At 34.5% G+C, this 21,236-nt stretch overlaps 3 protein-coding genes across 7 annotated transcripts; 1 reads left to right on the forward strand and 2 right to left on the reverse strand.

The window, feature by feature from the left end:
* Positions 1-999: 999 nt before the first annotated feature.
* LOC108460979 (putative E3 ubiquitin-protein ligase RF298) lies at positions 1,000-5,555 on the forward strand. Of its 3 annotated transcripts, none has more exons than XM_053022783.1 (4): positions 1,000-1,107; positions 1,639-1,747; positions 2,168-4,207; positions 4,815-5,555. In XM_053022783.1, the coding sequence occupies exons 3-4, from the start codon at positions 2,234-2,236 to the stop codon at positions 5,352-5,354; spliced, it is 2,514 nt and encodes an 837-aa protein (XP_052878743.1). In that variant the 5' UTR covers positions 1,000-1,107; positions 1,639-1,747; positions 2,168-2,233; the 3' UTR covers positions 5,355-5,555. The 3 variants fall into 3 exon arrangements, with proteins under 3 accessions (XP_052878743.1, XP_017616200.1, XP_052878744.1); XM_017760711.2 differs by having other exon boundaries at positions 1,012-1,107; positions 1,513-1,747; XM_053022784.1 differs by lacking the exon at positions 1,639-1,747 and having other exon boundaries at positions 1,012-1,107.
* A 356-nt stretch (positions 5,556-5,911) lies between these two features.
* Positions 5,912-9,899, reverse strand: LOC108479714 (sugar transporter ERD6-like 7). 3 transcript variants are annotated; one of them, XM_017782458.2, is made up of 19 exons: positions 9,660-9,899; positions 9,312-9,539; positions 9,144-9,206; positions 8,969-9,058; positions 8,828-8,887; positions 8,672-8,737; positions 8,494-8,559; positions 8,297-8,372; positions 8,129-8,193; positions 7,926-8,018; positions 7,743-7,823; positions 7,529-7,613; positions 7,374-7,417; positions 7,234-7,296; positions 7,078-7,137; positions 6,935-6,988; positions 6,784-6,843; positions 6,579-6,693; positions 5,912-6,487 (listed from the first exon to the last, which is right to left on the reverse strand). In XM_017782458.2, the coding sequence occupies exons 2-19, from the start codon at positions 9,507-9,509 to the stop codon at positions 6,372-6,374; spliced, it is 1,455 nt and encodes a 484-aa protein (XP_017637947.1). In that variant the 5' UTR covers positions 9,510-9,539; positions 9,660-9,899; the 3' UTR covers positions 5,912-6,371. The 3 variants fall into 3 exon arrangements, with proteins under 3 accessions (XP_017637947.1, XP_052878745.1, XP_052878746.1); XM_053022785.1 differs by having other exon boundaries at positions 9,312-9,897; XM_053022786.1 differs by lacking the exon at positions 9,660-9,899 and having other exon boundaries at positions 9,144-9,202; positions 9,312-9,437.
* Positions 9,900-14,352: 4,453 nt separating this feature from the next.
* On the reverse strand, positions 14,353-18,064 carry LOC108479713 (probable LRR receptor-like serine/threonine-protein kinase RKF3). The gene is made up of 2 exons (XM_053022506.1): positions 14,924-18,064; positions 14,353-14,714 (listed from the first exon to the last, which is right to left on the reverse strand). The coding sequence occupies exon 1, from the start codon at positions 17,645-17,647 to the stop codon at positions 15,761-15,763; it is 1,887 nt and encodes a 628-aa protein (XP_052878466.1). The 5' UTR covers positions 17,648-18,064; the 3' UTR covers positions 14,353-14,714; positions 14,924-15,760.
* Positions 18,065-21,236: the final 3,172 nt, after the last annotated feature.

Genomic DNA, 21,236 nt, shown 5'->3' on the forward strand with positions numbered 1-21,236 from the left:
CCATTCGGATTTGCAGGACAACCAAAACTCCTTAGATGTGGTTGGGTTCGAGCCTTCTTTTTCTCTCCTCTGTTGCTTTCGATTTTAAAGATACAGTTAAATGAGTTGCTTGAATTTTTGTTGCAGTTTACTTATTGCTTGCAGGTTTTTTTTATTGACAGGAAGATTTTATTGTTGGGATTGGGTTTAGTGGTAGAATGATAAAAGACTATGATAGTGACTTAGGTTGTGGGTTGTAAGAAAATGGGAGATTTTGGTTAGGTGGCGATGATAAGTCGTAATGTTTGTAATTTCATTTTTTAATAATTTGTATCTTTATAAATTTTAAAGGATTAAATCAAATTTTTATTATTTTTTGAGGGTTAAAGTATTTAAATGGAAAATTTTTTATTTTTAGAGACAGAGGTCCCTACTAGTCCCCCTTGATTTCGTCCCTGATGGTGGCTCGATTATGAAAGGATGTTTTGGTTTAGGGGCTTGATGATTGATTTCGGTGAGGTTGTAGTGGTGACGGGAACGGCAAGAGAAAGTGTAGGCTAAGGGGAAATGTGGAAATTAATTAATGATATGAAATTTTAGAGAGAGAATGGATGAATGATAAACATCGATAAAATATACAATGCTATACATAAACTTTGATTTTGTATAATTTAATACACGAATTGTTCATTTGATTTAATTTTCATAAAATACTGAACACAATCATCGATATAAAATTATTTTACGTATTTTATACACAAATAATTATATTTATCTAATATATAAATAAATAAATATAAACGTACATAATTAAATCAAAATAAAATATTCAAATATATCTTTCAGTTACATAATAATGTATCAACAAATGAGATAATAAAAGGAGTAATAGATTCTATTAGTCCTTTTTTAAGTATATAAAGCTAATGTTGGTAATAAATATTTCCAAAAAATGGCAATAAAATCAGAAAATTTAAAAGGGTGCCATTTATAGATTATATACTAAACCACTACAAATTTAACTTTCCCTTCATTGTAATATGTAACGCACCAAAAACAAGAAAAATGGTTGCTCTCCTTCTCCTTCTCCTTCTCCTCCTCCATTGCTCTACTCCTCTTCTTTTCTAGGTATGAGAAACAGAGTGTCTCATTTTGCATTTTCTTTTTTGGTTCTTCAAATTTTCTAAGGAAAAAAATTATGGTTTTTTTGTGTATATTAATGCTGATTTTTTCCAATTAAATTTGTTTTTTATGTTTATGTTTGATGCATCTATCTTTTAATTGACTTTATTTATAAAGGATAAAATTTAATTTTATTATTAAGTTTTTTATTTTTGCAAGCACAAAGACAAAATTTGTAAAAATTAAAGTAGAATCTTTTTTAAAATTTTCGTAAAGACAAAATTTATATAAATTAAAGTAGAAAATTAATTTTAATGTTTTTAAATTGTCTTGTCTTGTACCGCTTTTAAACGGTGCCGTATAACGCTTTGAATAAACTCCGTAAAATCTTATTTTATTATATTTCTTCAGCTTCTTTAATTCATCCTCCTCTACTCTCACTCATTGTTTGCTGCCACCGCCCGCCGCCCGCCGGTATCTTTTTACTCCGAAATTCCATCTCCGAACTCTCATTGCCCTCTTTTTTTTGGGTACCAGATTGGGTTTTCAAAAAAATCCCTAAAAAGGCTAGATCTACGGCCCAAGTCGCGGCTTCCACCTCCCAAAAAGGATCTATTTCCTCCGCTCCAATCGAAATCCACTCCTAGTATGTCGTTTTCTTCGTCCCTTGCTCTCCCTCTCTACTTCTTGCTTAAAATAGATTTTCGGTTTTTTTTTCCTTTTTTTAATTTTCAACTTCTTGTCGTGTTTATTTATTTATTTATTTTGTGCGTGTCTGTGTGTGTGTGTATCATGTATTTATCTGTTTTGAGGATAAAGTTGGATTTTTTTAGAATTTGAATCTTATTGTAAGCTGTAGTTAACTTGTTGTTGATGGTTTTTCATTAGTGTATTATTAGTGTCTGTTTATTGGAGTATTGTATGCTTTAATTTGCATTAAAGTTACACTGTATATCAGTATGTCACTCTGCTGTTCATTTCTATTAGCAACTGGTTTTTTTCCAAATTCATAATTTTTGTTGAATTTTCACATGTTTATCTCCTGCTTGTTTTCTTCTTCATACAGGGTTTGTTGAGTGGGAGAGAGAATTTATTTGGAAATTTTGAGATATTTTTTATTGTTGTTCATAAGATGGGTGAAAAGAATGATAGTGGTGGTGGTAGTATTGCTTGCAAACCAGGGACTTCTATCTTACATCAGGATAAAGGAAGTACGAACAAGAGAAAATTAGATGATCCTTCTTTAGAGAATCCGGTTATTGTTCCTTTGTCCATGAGTGAATTCGCTTCTTACGCATTACCTCTGGAGATATTCAGAGGCCCTGTACTTGGACCATTGGAGGTAGAATCCTCTATGGGATCTCTTAGTGAAGTTTTTGAACCTGCTGATTGGGATGATCCAATTGCTTGTCAACTTGAGGAATTACTGTTATCTAATTTGCAAATGATTTTCCGGAACGCTATTAAAAAGATTGTTGAGTGTGGATTTAAGGAAGATGTCGCGGAAAAGGCCATTTCGAGGCATGGTCTCTATCAAGGGGGTAAAGATCTTGTGTCGAATGTTGTGAATGATGCTATTGCTTCCTTGAAGAAAGGGATAGAAGGTGATATTTCGATTCATCTGTTCGAGGATTTGCAGCAGCTAGTGGTGTATACAATGCTGGAGATGATTAGTGTGCTTAGAGAGGTTAAACCATGTCTATCTATTGCAGAAGCAATGTGGTGGTTGTTAATGTTTGACCTAAACATTTCCGTGGCATGTGAAGTGGAAGGAGATATTTTGCGTAATTTAGGTTGTGTGGAAGTCTCTGGAGAGAGCTCCTCTGATTCTAACCCCAAGTCGAGAGTGGGAACTCAAAATCCCGAAACTAAACTTTCAATCTCGAATGAGTCCAATGGTTCAAAACCTTCATTGTCCCCTGAAGCACTCAAATTTGGAAGTTTTCCTAATTTACCTAAACCCAAAAGTCCTCCTCCTTATGAAGGGATGACACCAGAGAAAGAATTTTTGGTCTCTAGGAGTGTTTCTGGAGATTATGTCCCGGTTGCATCTATCTCTGAAGAAAAAACAGGGATTGGTAGAAAGGGACGCTCCAAAAAGGAACTAGCTGCAGTCCGGAAAAAATCCTTCAATATGGAAATTAACAGGGCGGCTTATTGGAAAAGTTTTAGAGCTGTGAAACTAGCTGCCTCTGGCAGTTCTGTTGTTGAAAAGAGAATGAAGTCTCCATCTGAATTACCAGCTGTGCATATGAAAGATTCTTCACCAAATGTGGTTATGGAAGCTGGAGCTTTAGCTGATGAAAGTCATCATGCGGCAGATGATTCTTCAACATTGAAGGGTACTAAATCTACAGTTCCAACTGCAAATACTGGGCTTGCACCTTCATTGTCTTTGGAAAATAAACCTGTTCCAAAATCTAAAGGAGGAACCTCAAAATCTTCTAAGACACCTGAACAAGATGCAGGAAAGAAACCCACTCCAAAGGCCAAAAGCAGCACTTCTATGTCTTCTAAGTCAATCGATTACTGTGCTGGAATTCCATATGATGAATCTCTAGGAAAATACATCCCACAAAATGAGAAGGATGAAATGATTTTGAAGCTTGTTCCAAGGATAGAGGAACTGCAGAATGAACTAGATAGTTGGACTCAATGGACCAATCAGAAGGTCATGCAGGCTGCTCGAAGGCTTAGCAAGGACCAAGCTGAACTTAAATCACTGAGGCAAGAGAAGGAAGAAGTAGAACAGCTCAAAAGGGAAAAGGAAATCATGGAGGAGAATACCATGAAGAGGCTGTCTGAAATGGAGTTTGCGTTGAATAACGCAACTAGTCAGGTTGAGGATGCTAACAATACTGTTCAGAAGCTTGAGGTGGAGCATTCTATGCTGAAGATGGAGATGGAGGTTGCTAAATCACAAGCTATTGCTTCAGCTGTAAGTTGTCGAGAGGCATTGGAGAGAGAACAAAAAGCACTTAAGGATATTCAGTCATGGGAAGGACAGAGGAGCTTGCTTCAGGAGGAGCTTGCATCGGAGAAGCAGAAGGCAACAGAGCTGAAAAGGAAAGTAGGCAAGGCTCAAAATATCTACAGCCAAATTGAGGTATGGTTCACCGTCAAAATGCTCATTGACTTGCTAAATAAACCTTAAAGTATATTTTACTTCTGCCTTGTTAAGTTAATATATGGCTGTTAATCTTCCCTAACTAAATAGATTTGGGAGGTTATAGAATGGTAAGATGAGGAGAAGACAGATTATTGAATAACATGCCCCCAAGAGAAAACAATAAAGTATAAAACTCTAAGAGACCATAAGAATTTGCAAAAATGTGTACAGGTACCAATCTGTCTTCTTTGCAAATTATCATGAAATTAGTCAAAAGGATGGCAAGACTTTGCAAACCCCTGACAGGTTGTGTACCATCTAGATCTATAAGCCAGTAAAGACAATTATTGATTATGCTAAGCAGCAGATTGGATTCATAATTATACAAGCCGATACCAAGAATGGTCAAACGTCGTATTCTTGGCAACTTTCTCATTCAAAATTTTCCGTCTTCATTTTATGGCAATTTTCATGAAGGTGCTTAGAGAAGTGGACTTAGCTTTTTATGTCCTTAAACAGATTAATTCTATTTGCTTTTTATGCCCTTAAATAGATTAATTCTATTTACTTATATTTTTCTCATGAGAAACGGTGAAAGTTGCAGATGACATGGAAAGAGGAGAGGATGGCAAAGGAGAAGTTCCTTGCTCAGGCTGCCTCCATAAGGAAGGAAAGAGAACGTCTTGAAGCTGTAGCAAAAGTGGAGGAGGATAAGATTAAGCTGAAAGCTGAAAAAGATATGAAGAAATATGGAGAGGAGATAAAAATGCTTGAGAACAAGTTATCCGAGTTGAAGATGAAGCTGGATTCTTCAAAAATAGCAGCACTTAGGGGTTGCATCGATGGTGGAAATGGCCAGTGCTCTTCTGTCAACGACGGGTATCATAGTCCAAGTTTCTCTAAAAGGGTGGTTGACATTAATGATTATTCAGGGAGCAGAGGTCTGAAACAGGAGCGGGAGTGCGTCATGTGCTTATCGGAAGAGAAGATAGTGGTATTTCTTCCATGTGCTCATCAGGTCCTTTGTGTTAAATGCAATGAGCTCCATGAGAAACAACGGATGAAGGACTGTCCTGCTTGTAGGACCGTGATCAGTAACCGCATATGTGCACGTTTTGCTAAGCCACATGCTATAGCTCACTGAACTATTTTGCTCGACTAAGACCAGTGAGTTAATGGTAGATAGGTGAAAAGGAGCTCTGAGAAGTCCCTTCAAACCTCATGTGCCATTTGTTTTTGTTTTGGGGTCTTTGGAATAGTTTATACAAGTATGAAAAAGATAAAAATAGAAGAGAGTTTTTATAGCTCACAACCATCTAATAAAGGTTGTTTCTTTTCCATATAATGATATAATATATGATTTAGATCTACATTTACGTTTGACCATCAAGTGTTGCTTAATTTTTAACCTCCAAGGCTTGAACATGATCTATTTGTTTGAGTAGATTCTTTTCAGTTAGGTAACCAATTAATTACCATAACGGGAGAATTTGTATTGAAAGGAGAAAAAAAGGAAAAAAGAAAACGAGGGTTAGTGTCAACAAATGGAGGGCCTAGTGAATTCATTACTCTTTTTTTCCCATGTTGTATTTTTATACGACACTTGTGGTCGAAAATATGATCTCTAAGGATCTTTCAAATACATGAAAAAATTTTCAGCTTGTGTCAAATACATACATATATCTAATATTTACACCCAAATTCGAGTAACATAATTTTGGATTACAGCTCAAGTGATTAAAACTTTAAACTTAGAGTTTTGAGTCTTGGCACTAACATCTTGAAAGCCATACAATAGTATTTCAGTGTAATCATTTAGATTTTCACCTCCAGTTGAAAAATAATCAATTATGATACCATTAACATAAAACACCAAAAAACAAGTAGAAAGAAAATATTAAGAATTTATAACATTTTGAATGTTAAATAACCTCTCATTTGAGAATTCATCTTATAGAAAAAGCTAACAGAAGTCTGTTTCTCATTAGCTTTATTTTGTGTGAAGAGATGTTGCCTTGGTATTTATTTCTCCTCCAGTTTTTGATATAAATCATTCCCATCATAAAAATATAACTGTATCGCCCAAAATGTAGCATCCATTTTTGTTTGATTTTGTAAAGCATCTGTAAATGCTCTTCATTCTCTCAAAGATAATCTGCTTTCATGCATTAATGGCTGCTTGAATTTGTTCCAAGGTTTTCCCTTTTGTTTCAGGTACCAATGTGACCACAAACAATATAGCCCCTGCATTAATTGCAGCATAAAGAATGAAGGTACCTGCAATGAATCCACAAGAGTAGCTGTTAAACTCACAAATGCCTATTTTTTTTTTTTAACTTGAAGCTGCTAAAAATTGCATTCTATTTACCATAGGAGCTCCAGCTCATAAGGAAGTTGAAAGTGTAAGAAACTGCCCACGCACCAAACCAGTTCACCAGCGTTGCAAGGCTTCCGGCCACTCCTTTGATATTTATAGGGAATATCTGCAACCAAATGGCATGGTTAAGAAGAGTTGAATGATTAGTACATCAATTAGCTTAATGGTAAATCTTGCAGGCACTTCTTTTTGTTACCTCAGACATTATAACCCAAGGAACTGCACCCATCCCAGCTGAAAAGGCACTTATGTATATCTGATATCAATTAAGATTTCTGTCAGAAGAACTGGTAAGTCATAGTTTGCCAATGAACAAATTGAATGAGTATATTATGTGATGAAGTTACCAATATGCCTGTTACAGCAAGAATGGGAACTGCATCGAGTGCCAAATTATGATCCTGGTTGGCAAAGATTATTGAAATGTTAGTAGTTTACAACAGAGGGAAGTATATATATAGTTAGAGATGATATAGTTTGACATTTTAACCTTAAGATAGAATGAAACCCCAGATAGTATACAACCAAGGACCAGTCCTGTTGAAGAAACCTACATGAAAGGAACATATATGAGATTCATCTTCTTATCCATGAAACCAAAAGCAATTTTGAGGACCTCGTGATTATAAAATTGTTGTTTACATACCAGTAATAGAGGCTTTCTTCCAGCTTTATCGATAACGGTTGTGTTAAGGCCAGTGATGACAACCTGCACAAATGGTGCTTTTAAGTTCTTGTTTGCTAGAAAGAAAGTACATGGATTTCAAGGAAAGGGAGAGATGAAACCTGAAGAATAGCATAGATTATTGTCCCAACAGCTGCAGAAAACCCTGAGACATTTGAAACACAAAAGCAGCAATGTTAATAAAAGATAAGTCCCTACAGGCTCTTTCAACTCGGATTCCTCAGTGCATCAGGGTGCAACTTGAAGGTTTTGTTACCTGCCGTCTCGAAAATATTGCTGACATAAAAGCAGATACCATTGATCCCTCCAAATTGTTGAAAGACCATTAGTCCAACTCCTATCTGATCAAACATAAATGCATGGTAAAGAAACATTTAGTTAAGATATAAGAGTGCAATGTTGTGGTCGCTAATTGTTATATGAAGATTGATATGATTGTACAAACAGGGTTTAGAAAGAGTTGTAGTTACAATGACAGAGCTCAAGTATCTTCGTTGAAACAGATCCAGCATTTTGGCTTTTGGAAGCCGTTCGAGGGTCTCTATATAGTCCTGTCAAACAATGACATAAAGTTCTTTTTTTTTAAACATCTTCTCTATAATGTTCTAACTCATCTTCATTGTTGGTTAGGATGATAGGTTTAGATTAAGAACCCGAATCTCATCTGCCTCCTTTGATATATTAGTATCCTTGCCACGAAGATCTTGTAGTGCAGCTTCGAATTCCTTTTCACGTCCGATCTTTGCCTGCATTATATCTAAGATTTTTATGCCATTCCCAGTTTCCCATGTAATTCTCTATGTCAGGGTAAAAAAAACACAAAGGATTTCATCATCTTTTCATTGCTATTTCTTACCAGCCATCTAGGAGACTCTGGAATGAAAAAGAGTCCAAAGAGTAGAACTGCGCAAGGAATAAGTCCTGCAATCACCCTACTTGTGAGTCCCACATATATACATGGTTTTGGCAGAATAATGTTCGGCATCACCGTGCTTTGAATTGACTGCTAAAACATTTTTTTTACCTGTTAGTGCTAAAGTTCTCCATGTTAGAACTGTCCCTATTATGAAGGCAACAGATACTCCAGTGCAGATCATAAGCTGCATAATAAGATAAGAAATAGTCAGATAAAACTGACGACTGGTTAGATATTTACATTTACAACTTCAGTAAATTGTGATGATCATAAACGAATACTGCTACTTAATAGGCTCTTGTTACCTGATTTATAGTTGTTAGTGCTCCTCGAAGATTCTTTGGTGCGATTTCAGCAATGAATACTGGTACCTTGTCACGCATTCAACAAAGGAATCACAGTCATTTAGAAGAGAAAGTGTACGAGTAACGTTCATTGAACAAGAGATTCAGAAGTGAATTGCTAGAAGAGATAGAAACTCACCACGTACGAGAAGACTCCCATACCATAACCTGTTGCCATTCTTCCAACGTCCAACAACAAAGCTCCCTTTTGTTTCCAATCAAGACAGATAAAAAGATTATAAAGTCATATTTCTGCATTTCTGGTTTAATTTTATAGGTGGGGGCAAACTAAAACCTCAGCGAAGTAAATGGCAAGCCACCCTCCAACACAAAATCCAGTAGCTGTTCTCATTGCCTGCATGCACATGATGTTACTTCAGGGTCATCATCGACAGCAGTCTTAGCATGCATATTAATCAATGATTTCTCAACTTACCCCTTTCCGACCGATAAAATCAGCAATCGGTCCACTTGTGATCGCACCAATCATTGCACCAAAAGTCAATATAGAACCAAACATTGAATACTGCACGTTCAAATATCAACTGCATCAGTGTGAAGTTGCTTCTGTTAGTGAACATACCAATTGAGTTATTACAAGCAAAAAGTACCTCTGCTAGAGACAGAGAGAGATCCGTCCTGATGGCTGTCTGAGTCGGCGACGAATAGCCTGCCTGAAAAATGACTTGAATTATAGCATTACAAATTAAAGAAGCAATATTACAAGCAAATTGAGCTCATTCCAGGACATTTTTTTAGAATAGGGGGGGAACACGTACACAAGATCCAAACTCAAATGAACCACACACAGCAACACAGGTACTGAAGTAAACCATCCAGAGACTTGCTTTGCTGCTTGTTTGATCAGTGTATCCATCTTCCTTACCGGCCATATCATTCTCATCTTGCAAGAGAGATACAGCTGCGCTTTCGAAAACACTGTCGTTACCTCTCTCTATGTCCTCTTTAATGGCCATGGTCTCCTTCAATTCTTGTATTATAAGTTTCTGTATATTGATAAAAATGGAAAAGAGAAAAAGGTTGAAGCAATATGATGAAAAACAAATGGGAATCCAGGGACTTTCCAATTCCAGGTGAGAATGAATTCCCTGTCTTGTGAAAATTACCAGGTTGGTTTCTTGTATGTATTGAAGTCACATAGAGACATGCTATTGCAAGCTGTTATTTTTTTTTTCCTTCATTCGATTACTTTACTTTTGATACAAGTGGACAAAGCTTTGCTGGTATTCATAAAAATGTCGAATAGATAAAAAAAAGAAAGGAATTTGAACATAGAAATGCAACAGGAAAAGATTGAAAACAATGCACCATGATTTTGTTTCAGAACAAAAAACACCATTGCTGTTAAAATTACTAAATATTGACAATGACTAGCAGCTGTTGGTGGTCCATGGCTGGTAAGGCTGTCTCATTCTATAGACAATATGGTCTTTTCAACTATTTGTTTGTGGCTATAGCAATAGCATGCTTTGCAACTTGTTTCTTGATGATAACTGACCTACCAAGACAGGCATGTTATCAATGTTTTAAAACTCCAAGAGTTACTTGAATTGGTCACATCACTGGTATTTGATTCGACCCATTAAAAATGTATAAACCGGTTTAAACTTCAATTTTTTTTTTTGATTTTCGAATTTTTATCTGTATAGAATAGTTCATTTAAAAATTAATTCGATCCTTTTATCCTAACCAGTATATGAATCGATTTTTGATCCAATCATTCTGACCCGGTTCCAACAACTTTATTATTAATTTTTAAATTATTTTACTTCATTACAGTAAATCCCTCTCTCCCTCCAATTATGGAGATCAGGAGCCATCTTTAAAAAGTAAGGAACTACCAGCTTTATTGAAATAACTGGTAGCTTGGATGCTATTAAATTTTATCATAAGAAAAGATTTATTTATTTTTTTTAAATTCGAATTTCGAAGTAAATAAATTGAGTTATCCAAATTAAACTCGAATAAGTAAATCAAGTTTCAATCTTGAGTCGAGTTGAACTTTACAATTTGAATAATAGATCGGTGTAAATACCCTTTGCTCCCTGTCAATTTTGAAAATGAGTAAATTGGTCTCTTCCAATAAAAATTACAAAAAAATGAAAATATTTATAAAAATTTTAAAATTTATATCTTTTAAAAATTATAAAAAAATCTAAAGAATATATAAAGAAAGTTAAAGTTTTAAAAGTTTTCTAAAATAATAATTTTGAAATTAATTAATGAATTCAAGTTTATCATACTAAAATATTTTATTTCTTTTATTATTTTGTTTTGAAAAAGTTTTCAAATATATATGGTTTCAAATTTATGTGCTCTAATATAGAATTAGTTCTACTGTAACAAAATTTTATTTTGATATATTTAATGTTTTAATTTAACTTGAATAATTGTACTTGATTTGACTCGATTTGATTCGATTCGAAAATTTTTCAAATCAAGTTAGGATGACAAAATAGGACTCGTCAACTCAATTAACTCGAAATTTTTTTACTCGATTCAATCAACGCTCAACTCTAGATCTAATTACGATTTTACTAAAATTTAATCTATATATCTTAATTTGATACTATTTAACACCAATTGGTATGATCTTAGAAAACCTTTGAAACCATGAATATGCAAGAATTGGTAAAAAAACCGGTTGAATAGTTTAGGCCAAACCGGAAAGGACCCAATTCTATTTTAAGGGTAAAGTACATAAATGGTTACTAAAGTATTGCCCCTATTCTATTTTGGTCATTGAACTTTTAACTTTTGCTATTTTGATCACTAAACTATATGAAATCAATTTTTTTTGTCACCAAAAGTTAACAACCATTTAAAATTTGACGAAAGTGCTGATGTGAAACATTTTTTTATTGGTCTAATAATAAATTTAGTCCTCTAATATTTATATATTTTATTAATTTGATCTTAAATATTAAAAAATTACAAAATTTTTAAAAATTAAAAATTATCATTTTATAACTATCGAGGGCTAAATTTATTGAACTTTTAAAAATTTAATATCAAAGTCCTAAACCATAAAAAAAAAAAAAAATCAAAATCCACTTCCTTTTACTCACTGTCGTTCAACCCCCTCTGCCTCATGGCAAGTTTGTTGTTTCTTCAGCTTCTCCCGTCCTTACTGCCAGCATCATTGCCTGAAGCTGCAGCCGCCGCCGTGGAGGTGATAAAGAAGGAGTTAGTCCAAACAAAGAACAAAAATCGAGATTAATGGAGCAAGCCAAGAATGGGGATTGATAAATGACACAAATCGCTATCAACTTTTAAGGGAATTGTGTGAGTATATTTGGTAGGTACACTCTTGTTTATCGAAAGGCTTGTGATTGACCTTATTTGCAATAATTCCTTTTTTATTTGATATTTACCCTTTTTTATACTTTTTAGATTTATTTTTTAATTGATCGAATTGGTTGAATTGAAAGTTGATGATTTAATCAGTTCGATTATCGATTGATTCTGAAAACATTGTCTTTTACTTTCGTAATGTCATTAGTAGATCTAAATTGATAATATCGTTAGTTAATTATGTAAAATTTCTTTTCAAAACGGTGTTAAATGTTTACATTTAATTTTTTATTGATTAAAAATGTTGTGTCATTACTCTAAGGTATTAATGTGAACATACAAACAAACATTATAAAAACAAACGGACCAAATTAAATTCAATTAAAATATGGGGATTAAATTACAAATTTTGGTATGCACAGCAGAGGGACAAAAACCATAATTAAACCCCAAAGGAAGTTCCAAACGCAACAAATTAGTTCTTGGAATTGGATCTGATGTGAGGATTGAAAAAGTTTCAGCCTTTCTGGGAAAAATCACATGCTTCATGGGTGTCCAATTAGTCCTTTTTCTTTAAATGCAGTAACATTGTTGAAAGTGTTGATGAGTCCTTGTCAAGTACTCAAACAACAGCAACAAAAAAAAAGGGTTAAAATTTGCAATAGGGCCCTTTACTCCCCACAAATTTAAAATTTAGTTTCTATTCTTTTATTTTCTAAAATTTAGTCATTCTATTTTCCAAATTTCAAAATTCAGATCTAATTGTTAATAATATTAACTTTGATGGTGTGACATTTTGAAATAAAAAAATACTCACTTCAGAACAACATAATTAAAATTAACATTGCAATGAATATGAATTTATCAAAATAATTTTAATACTATTAACGGATAAATCTAAATTTCAAATCTAAAAATATCTGAAAATAAAAGATTAAATCCTAAATTTACGAAAACCGCAGTATATATTAACCAAAGAGATAAGCATGAAAGTATTAATGAAAGGAAAAGGTTGCAGTTGGAGTTGAGAATAGGAAATGGATTTGTTTAGAAGTAGTTGTGTTCAATTAAAACACTGGCTGTGTTTTCAGAGTTCAACATCATGGTTTGACAAGGAACTTTAGGGTTTAACAGAGACAGGGTCCATTGTTGTTTTGGGCTATAAACAATCCTCTTAGGGTAAGAAAATATTTATATATGGTGTTTTTTGGGGTTAGATTGTCAAGTTCTTATTTGGGGGCTGATGAAAATAACTATATTATAATTTTATATTAGGGTGAGATGGGATCGTGAAGTTATTTCCAAGTTTGGGACAAATTATTTTAAGGGTAAACTATATTATTGGTCACTCTAATATGATTAAAATTTCGTTTTAGTCACTGAATTATTGAAAAGTTTTCATTTAAGTTACTGGGTTGTTAAAATCGATGTTATATGGCTTTCTTTGTTCACATTATTTGCACTAATAAGAAGCTTTATTTCTCCTTCTCTTCTATAATTCAAGTTTTTTTTTCATAAAATAATTTTGGAAGTCACAAATCTAGGAAACAAAATTCAAACAATAATCGACTTGGATCTAAGGTATATTCTTCTATTTGTTGATACGTATTGTGTTGGAAAAATCCGAGTAAGAAAATGGTTTACAGTTATAGTAGAAGTTAAAATTTTTTTCAAAATCGAGCCGTTTTGTGATATTTATGATAATAAACTTTTTACCGAAAAGTACCTGTATTTTGTGTGAGACTAATTCAAGTTGATCTTGGCTTTCAATTGAATGAGTTGTCACTAAGAGCTCGTTGATAGATTTTTTTTTGAAAAACTTAACAACTCAATAACTTGAGTAAAACTTTTTGAATAGTTCAATGACTTAAACGAAAACTTTCAAATAATTTAGTGGCCAAATTATAACTTTTTTTTACTTAAGTGACCAAAATGAAAACTTACCATAGTTTAGTGATTAATGGTGTAGTTTACCCAATTTTTAATTAAAAATGGATTTAGCCGAATGAGTCTTAGCTTAGTTGGCATCAACATTGTTGCCAATGCAAGAGGACATGAGTTCAAGCGCGCTAAAACACATTATTCTCTTATTTAAGGGTTGGGGAAGGGCTACGGGTAGTTATAAGTATTGTATCAAAAAACAAAGATTGGGAAAAATAAAAATAAAAAACAAGTTTGAGGTAGGATCGGAGTCGAGGTGGGCAAAAAAACGCTTCACCCCATTGCCATCCCTAATTTTAGTCTCTATACTTTTTGAATTTTAAAATTTGAGTTATGATTTAAACATTAGTAGTTTAATCCATTAGGTAAAATTGTGACATTGGTTTCAAATTATGCGTAAATTGTGGGTTTGTGATGCTTGTAAGTTTCCCATGAAGCATGAAGCAAGCCCGAGGGTTCTATTCTAGCAAGAGTACATTGGGTAGTCCAGTTTCTGGGCCCCTAACTTACCATTGGCTTAAGCTTTATGTACATAGCTTGAGGTCAGAAATTAACACACAAAAATATCAGTCATCATTCTTTAATTATTATTATCAGCCACCGTTTTTTGCTTTGACTAGTCAACTTTAAGACGTTTGAATTCACGCTTACAATCGTGGTTGGTCAAGTCTAAGACCAGACACAAGAAAAAAACCACCTCAGGGCCGTCTTATCTGCTTCTTCATATTTATAATATATTCAGTCAACCATCTTCAGTAAATTCTTAAACCATGACTCCTCAACTACAATGATGCTTCCTTGGTTCACACCAGATGCGGCATTGCTAAAGCCAAATCTGTAAAATATCACTCTTCTCCACTGCTATGTTGCTCAAACTCTCATGTTCGATAGTCGCATTCGATACGTCATACGGGAATACGATATACCTGCGTCAAAAACACATGCTAAGACCAAGTGACATAGCCACATCCGATATGTGAAAGGTGCAACATCACCCAGTTCTTGTCGAAGCTTTAGACCAGCACGAGCTGCACCAGTTTCTAACAAGCATGCCTGGGATGATTTCTTTTGCAAATTTGCCAACTTTCTATAGTTCCAAAAGAACAAATTATGTAAAAGAATATATCAACCTAACCGTTTTTCCTTTATATAAAAGAAGCTATCAAAAAGGTCTTCTATTCTTGCTTTCGGCCATCTCGTGTTTCTCTTCTCCGTTCTCCCTGCCTCTGCTGTCGGCCTAAAGGACCTCTGAGGTTGCCGTCACCACACTTGGCTTCTTCCCCAGCGGCTGTCTTCTCCTTTCTGTTGGAGTGACTTCCTCTCCAGTGTGTTTGGGAAAGAAGCTCGTGGTGTCAAGGACGCTGGCTGGCTAAGCATTGTTTGCCAGACCATCTGCGGTCTTTTCCACTTGGCTGTCTATGGCCTTTCTTGCTAGGCCGTTTGTGGTCCTTTTCACTAGGCCGGCCTTCTCTCTCTCTCTCGATCATTTTGTGGTCATGTAACAATCTTTGAATGAAGACTTACATACATACATATATACATAAATATATATGGAAATTAATTAAGCAGAATTATTAGAACTTGCAAAGAGCTACATATTAGGCAACAAGGTCTAGAAATCAAATTCTTGCATTACATAACAATCAAATTCTTTCTTCATAAGACCAAAACTCCATGCCACAGATTGGCAAAAACATGACATACATGTATATACAGGAATTTCCAGAAAATGAAAAAACAATAAGCATCATTTGGTGAACAAATCAATTTGATGTTCTAGAGGAAGTTGCTGTACATACAAATGTGGCAAGCACTTATGTGCCCCATATATCATTTGAATTCAAATGAACCTAACGTGACTGTGAAACTATTAATGAATCTTTACAACATCATATGCAATTCTAAAACTGGTGAAGCACAAAATCTAAACCATTCAAAATCAGGGTGAGCATACCAATCGGGGAAGCTTTCTCTATTCAATAGCGCCTAAACTTGTCCCTTCCTCCTTACTACCTGAATGATGACTGCTTTCACAAGTAAATATTTGATAGCCAGCCAAACCAGAGAGATGACCCGAGCCATTACTGCTTATCGATTTCTCAATGTCATCGATATGAGCCACCAGAGGAATTGGTCGTTCAGGGATTGAGGGAACTGAAACATCTGTTTCCAACATTTTTACTACTTGATCCATGGTTGGCCGGCACTGTAACTCCGGATGCGAGCAAAGGACCGCGACCAACACGTACTTCTCAAGAACCTCTGGTGGCCCTAACTCCGGCATGCCATCTTCAATAACATCCAAAGCTCTCTCAGACTTAACCAATGACCATGCCCAATCAGCCACTAGAGAAGGCTGGTTATCATCAGTCATCGTGAGTGCCTTTTTTCCACTCAACAACTCGAGAAGCACTACGCCGAAGCTATACACATCGCTTCTCTCGGTCAATTGACCATACAAAGCATATTCAGGGGCAACATACCCCATTGTTCCAGCTACTCTGGTGCTCAAATGTGTCATTCCTTCTGGTGTGAACTTTGCTAGTCCAAAATCAGCTACCTTGGCCTCAAACTTATCATCCAGAAGTATGTTACTCGCTTTGATATCCCTATGAATGATTGCTGGCTGTGCTCCGTAATGTAAATAAGCCAATCCCCTAGCTGTTCCTAGTGCAATCTTTTGACGCATTGACCAACTGAGTTTCCTTTCCATGGAACCAAACAGATGATCGTACAAGCTACCGTTCTTCATTAAATCACAAACGATTATCCTTTGGTGACCTTCTAACGTGGTGGTGGTTGTACAATATCCCCTCAAAGCAACAAGGTTCACATGCCTAACACTGGCGATTACCTCAACTTCATGTGTGAAATTGGCATCACCAGCGGCAGAACAGTTTTTGAACCTTTTGAAAGCAACCTCAGAGCCATCAGGTAAGTAACCTTTGTACACATTACCATACCCTCCTTTGCCAATAATGTTGTCTCTCGAGAAATTCCTAGTGGCTTCCTTGATGTCATCGAAGGTAAAGCGAATCAAATTGGTACTCTCAGTAATGGAAGACAAACCAGCACCACCAGCACCACCCATCTCGAGGCTCCTGATTCTGTCTTTCCCTTTCTTTCTCTTTGAATCCTGGTATTTTCTATAAGCAAACCAAGACCCACCAATCAAAACAGTTAAACCAACGCTAACACCAATCAAAACACCCAAAATCAGACCAAGTCTGTTACTTTTACGATTGTTATTTGTGCTAAAATCAACCGAGAATAAACAAGAGGCGGTGGCTTCATCGGTTGGTCCAGGGTAATTAGCGAAAGCAGCCGCGTAAATAGACGGGTAAGCGGTGCAGTCGGAGACGTTTGCTACTGAATTGTCGGTCAAGTACAAAGCTTGCACATTGGCCAAGCTTCGAGTACAAGAAGCACAAGCCGAGCCCTGCAACGACTGGTTACAATTCGAAACGACATCGGATAAGGTGGCGTTGGGGATCAAAGCTTCAAAATCAGCCCTGGTGGTTAAGTTCATGCAACCTTGAGAGATCCAATCGGTCTGGAAACCACAACTGGAACGCATGTCGAAGGTGGGGTCGAGGGATTGGTAAGATTGCCAACAGGACTCGGCGGTGTTTAAAGGAGGGTAGAAGGAATCGGTGCGTTTGAGGTAGTCGGAAAGGACAAGGCGGAGACCCTGACGAACATAGTGGCATTCCATGGAGGTGTTGAGACGAGGCCTGGGGTTAGGGAGGATGGGACGGAGGATAGTGAAGTTTAAAGGACATGGTTGTTGTTGGGTATTGCTTTGAGCAAAACATAGTGGTGAAAAAGTGAAGATAATGAAGAAAAAAAGAAGGGACATTTGAGGAAGGAAAGGTAACTGTTATAGCCTACAGTACATGGAAAGGGAGATGGAAATGGAAAGAATGGAAATGGGAGTTGCCGAAGAAGAGAGAGAGGGAGGCGGCAGATTTGTGATTTTGTTGAGAGATTTGACTTGAAAAAATTAGATGGAAAAGCATCAAAGCAGCCTTTTTGACTATTTTTCGTAATAGTAGTTAACGAGAATCGAGGGAGAGATGAGTTGCTAAGCGTACAAATAGTATAATGTTTTTTTTTTTAAAAAAAAAACAGAACAGTGAAGTGCGGATCGAAGAGAAATAGAGACAGAGGAAAGGAGCTGGCAGAAGTGTAGCAGGAGGCTGGAAGCTGATGATGCATTGTGTCGTGTAATATTTTATTTTTATTGATGATGTGGTTGGTTTTGTTTTTATGTGCTCCCACTTGGGGTTTTGTTTTTAATAAATCCCCAGGGGTTTACATTTTTGCAACATTTGTTATAGATTTATATTTATTTAAGTTGGATACTATTTAAGATATGCCTCAAGTTTTTCATATTTACTAAAACCTAACCTAACTTACTTTGTTTTTACATTTTCAATAACTTGCACTATTTTTAGTTTAATATTTAATATTTCTATGATTTTTATGATATATTTAATTTATATAATGTGTAAAATAAAATATTAAAATATTAAGAATGGGCAAATTCGAGTTGGATTTATTTGTACTATTCTATACTTTGCTATTTAAAATAATTTGCTATTTAAACATCAAAGGATAATTACTAGCACTTATTTAATTACAAACAATTAGATTAGTTTAAAATAAAGGTCGGGCTTCGGCTCAAAAGTTCAAGGCCTGAACTCGGTTCAATCCATTTTTTAAGTTTGAAAATATTATATTATTTTAAATATAATGTAATTTATGGCGCATAAATATTAAATATATAGTAATATTGTAACACCCCATACTTGACCGATCGCCGGATTTGAGCTACGAGATACTACATTCGTTGCCAGAACAGCTATGATCAAATATAATTCAATATCACAATTTATATATATACATACTATTTAGTTTAATCATATTTAACATATAATAAATGTAACACCATTTACTCGACCCAGTCGTCGGATCCAAATAACGTAATGTCACTTTCGTTGCAAAAGCAATCCACATAAAAAACATTCATATTTAAAATACAATTTATATTATTACAAATCACATACCATACATCAGTAATTTGAATCAATAAGGAATTAATTATGAGAATCTATAGATGAAATGAGATTAGACTATAAAATTTCAAAGTTTTTAAGTTAATACTAAAAGTTCATAGTTGGTATCGATACCGTATCAATACCTTTTTAAAAATCGATACCAATTTAAAATTTTGTTTTCGTTGCAAATCAAAGGTATCGATATTTATCAATTGGTACTGATAGTTTATGAAAAGGTATGATACTTATATAAATATGGATACCATTTTGGAATTTTGTTTGTTTAAAAACTGTTCATATGGTCAAGTATCGATACCAAATGCCAAAATATCGATACTTGAGTTCAGAAATGGTTAAAATCTATCTTTAAATGGTCCATTTCATGCCCAGATTCACCTAAACTTAAATGGTACCTTATAAGCACAATTATAACTTAAAAATCATCAACAAAGTACCTTTCTATCAATTTCTAGTAAGTCAAAAACATCACTTTAACAGTTAACCTAATTATCTAATCAATATGACACAATTGACACCTCAATTAACAAATCAAAACCAAACAAAAGACCACATTCAACTAAATCAATAAGCTTTTAATGGCACCTCTAAAACATTGAACCTAATATGCAATCATCTAACCATTCAAACCATCTTTCAATTGATTCCATATTAGCCTTATAACTTAGGTGTAAGAAGTATCAAATCATTTCAAGCATGGCATAGCATAAGTACCATCTTTCCATACCTATATCTGAGTATATCACCTAAATACTATTAATCAAATAACATGCCTATCAATTACTTAACAAGTTATGATTATAATGATTTTTGTCATCACGCATAATATTTACATATGATTCACAAAATCGCAATGTAATCCAAAATGAATATCATATAACCATTAGACTTATTAGGTACATGCCAAGACCCAAAATGAAACACATCACTAACACTTGAGTTCAAGATTGTCGCTAGATGTTGAATTGATGATTGAGCTGATTAGTACCTAACCTGCACATGGAAAATAAAACTGTACACTAAGTATAACTCAGATGTATTTCTATCATCTGAACATTAAAAGCAAAATATAATACTTTTAAATGCTCAAGTTGAAACTAGATGATGTTATGCAAACATCATATCAAATGTGCATGTTTATATATGCATTCTTTTACAAACACATTTTCCTAATACATGGCAAATTCAATTTACATATCATATGGTATCGTAATCCAATTTCATGTATACAATGATCATATCAATCATAGTTCAATTCATTTCATACATAAATCAACACCATTTCATTTTCCATTTCACATTTCATTCTAGCATTGCCATTTCAACATTATTTTCCATTTCAAAGTCATTATCTCAAGTTTACCATTTACTTCCCCTATTAATACAACTCGGACTCTGACGGATACATAGAACCAACCAACACACCAGTTTGACATCCAGTGCTTCATTGGATAAATTTGAAGCAAGTGGTTGCGCCCAGCACTATAAATAAATTTGACACCAAGTGTCTCATTGGTTAAACCGAAGCAAATTGGCACCCAGTGCCTCATCGACTCGTAGTCTAAGCAACCCTAAACTCTTCTTATCCCATGGCATGCCAACTATATCCGACTTTCCCGAACAGTTAATAGAGATTTCATTTCATAATTCAATAACATCAAATATCTCATTTCACCTTTATTTCCATCATAAACATATAAACTTACATATATCAACATTATATATTCACATTTCATACTCAATTCCACATTTTAAACAATATATATTTTTCATATACATTCAATTTAATCCTCAAGTATATCAATCAACTCAATTGAGCCAAAACCATTTCATTATACAATCAACTCACCTCGAATTCTTACCATGCACAAACAGTTCAAAATGCAACAATTTACAAGAGTTCGGACTATAGAAATACAAACTGTAAACTTCGAGCTATTCGTTGACGACTTTGTCTTTTTCTTTCTTTTTCGAGCAATCCGGGTCGATGTTAGGTACGGATTAAAAACAACACATAAAATTATCAATTTACATTCATTTTCACATTCAATTGCTAAATTATGCAACCTTTGTATTTTATTCAATTTAGCCCCTAAAACCAAGACTAACATAACTTTTAAATTTAACCCTAAAGTTTTATACCAATTTCACACTAAGCCTAATTTAACTCCTTATTTCTCATTTTTACCCCAAAATTTTGAAATCTTTGTAATTTGGTCCCTATTGCACAAAATCATCAATTAACTTTACAATTTAGTCCTTTATCCTAAACTTAAAATCTACCAAAATATTACCAAAAGCTTCAACTATCTAACAAAGTCAACTTCTTAATTCTTTAACAATACTGAAAATAAAATGGTTGACTAGCTT

Source organism: Gossypium arboreum, chromosome 12 (assembly GCF_025698485.1).
Source record: "Gossypium arboreum isolate Shixiya-1 chromosome 12, ASM2569848v2, whole genome shotgun sequence".
Taxonomy (NCBI): Eukaryota; Viridiplantae; Streptophyta; class Magnoliopsida; order Malvales; family Malvaceae; genus Gossypium; species Gossypium arboreum.

What these genes read in the sequence shown, in the direction of transcription:
- LOC108460979 (XM_053022783.1), top strand. Translation starts at nt 2,234, where the DNA reads ATGGGTGAAAAGAATGATAGTGGTGGTGGTAGTATTGCTTGCAAACCA. An exon ending in ATATCTACAGCCAAATTGAG is followed by an intron (nt 4,208 to 4,814) that starts GTATGGTTCACC and finishes TGAAAGTTGCAG; the next exon opens with ATGACATGGAAAGAGGAGAG.
- LOC108479714 (XM_017782458.2), bottom strand. Translation starts at nt 9,509, where the DNA reads ATGGCCATTAAAGAGGACATAGAGAGAGGTAACGACAGTGTTTTCGAA. An exon ending in CAATATTTTCGAGACGGCAG is followed by an intron (nt 7,418 to 7,528) that starts GTAACAAAACCT and finishes CAAATGTCTCAG; the next exon opens with GGTTTTCTGCAGCTGTTGGG. An exon ending in CTTGGGTTATAATGTCTGAG is followed by an intron (nt 6,694 to 6,783) that starts GTAACAAAAAGA and finishes ATTTGGTTGCAG; the next exon opens with ATATTCCCTATAAATATCAA.
- LOC108479713 (XM_053022506.1), bottom strand. Translation starts at nt 17,647, where the DNA reads ATGTCCCTTCTTTTTTTCTTCATTATCTTCACTTTTTCACCACTATGT.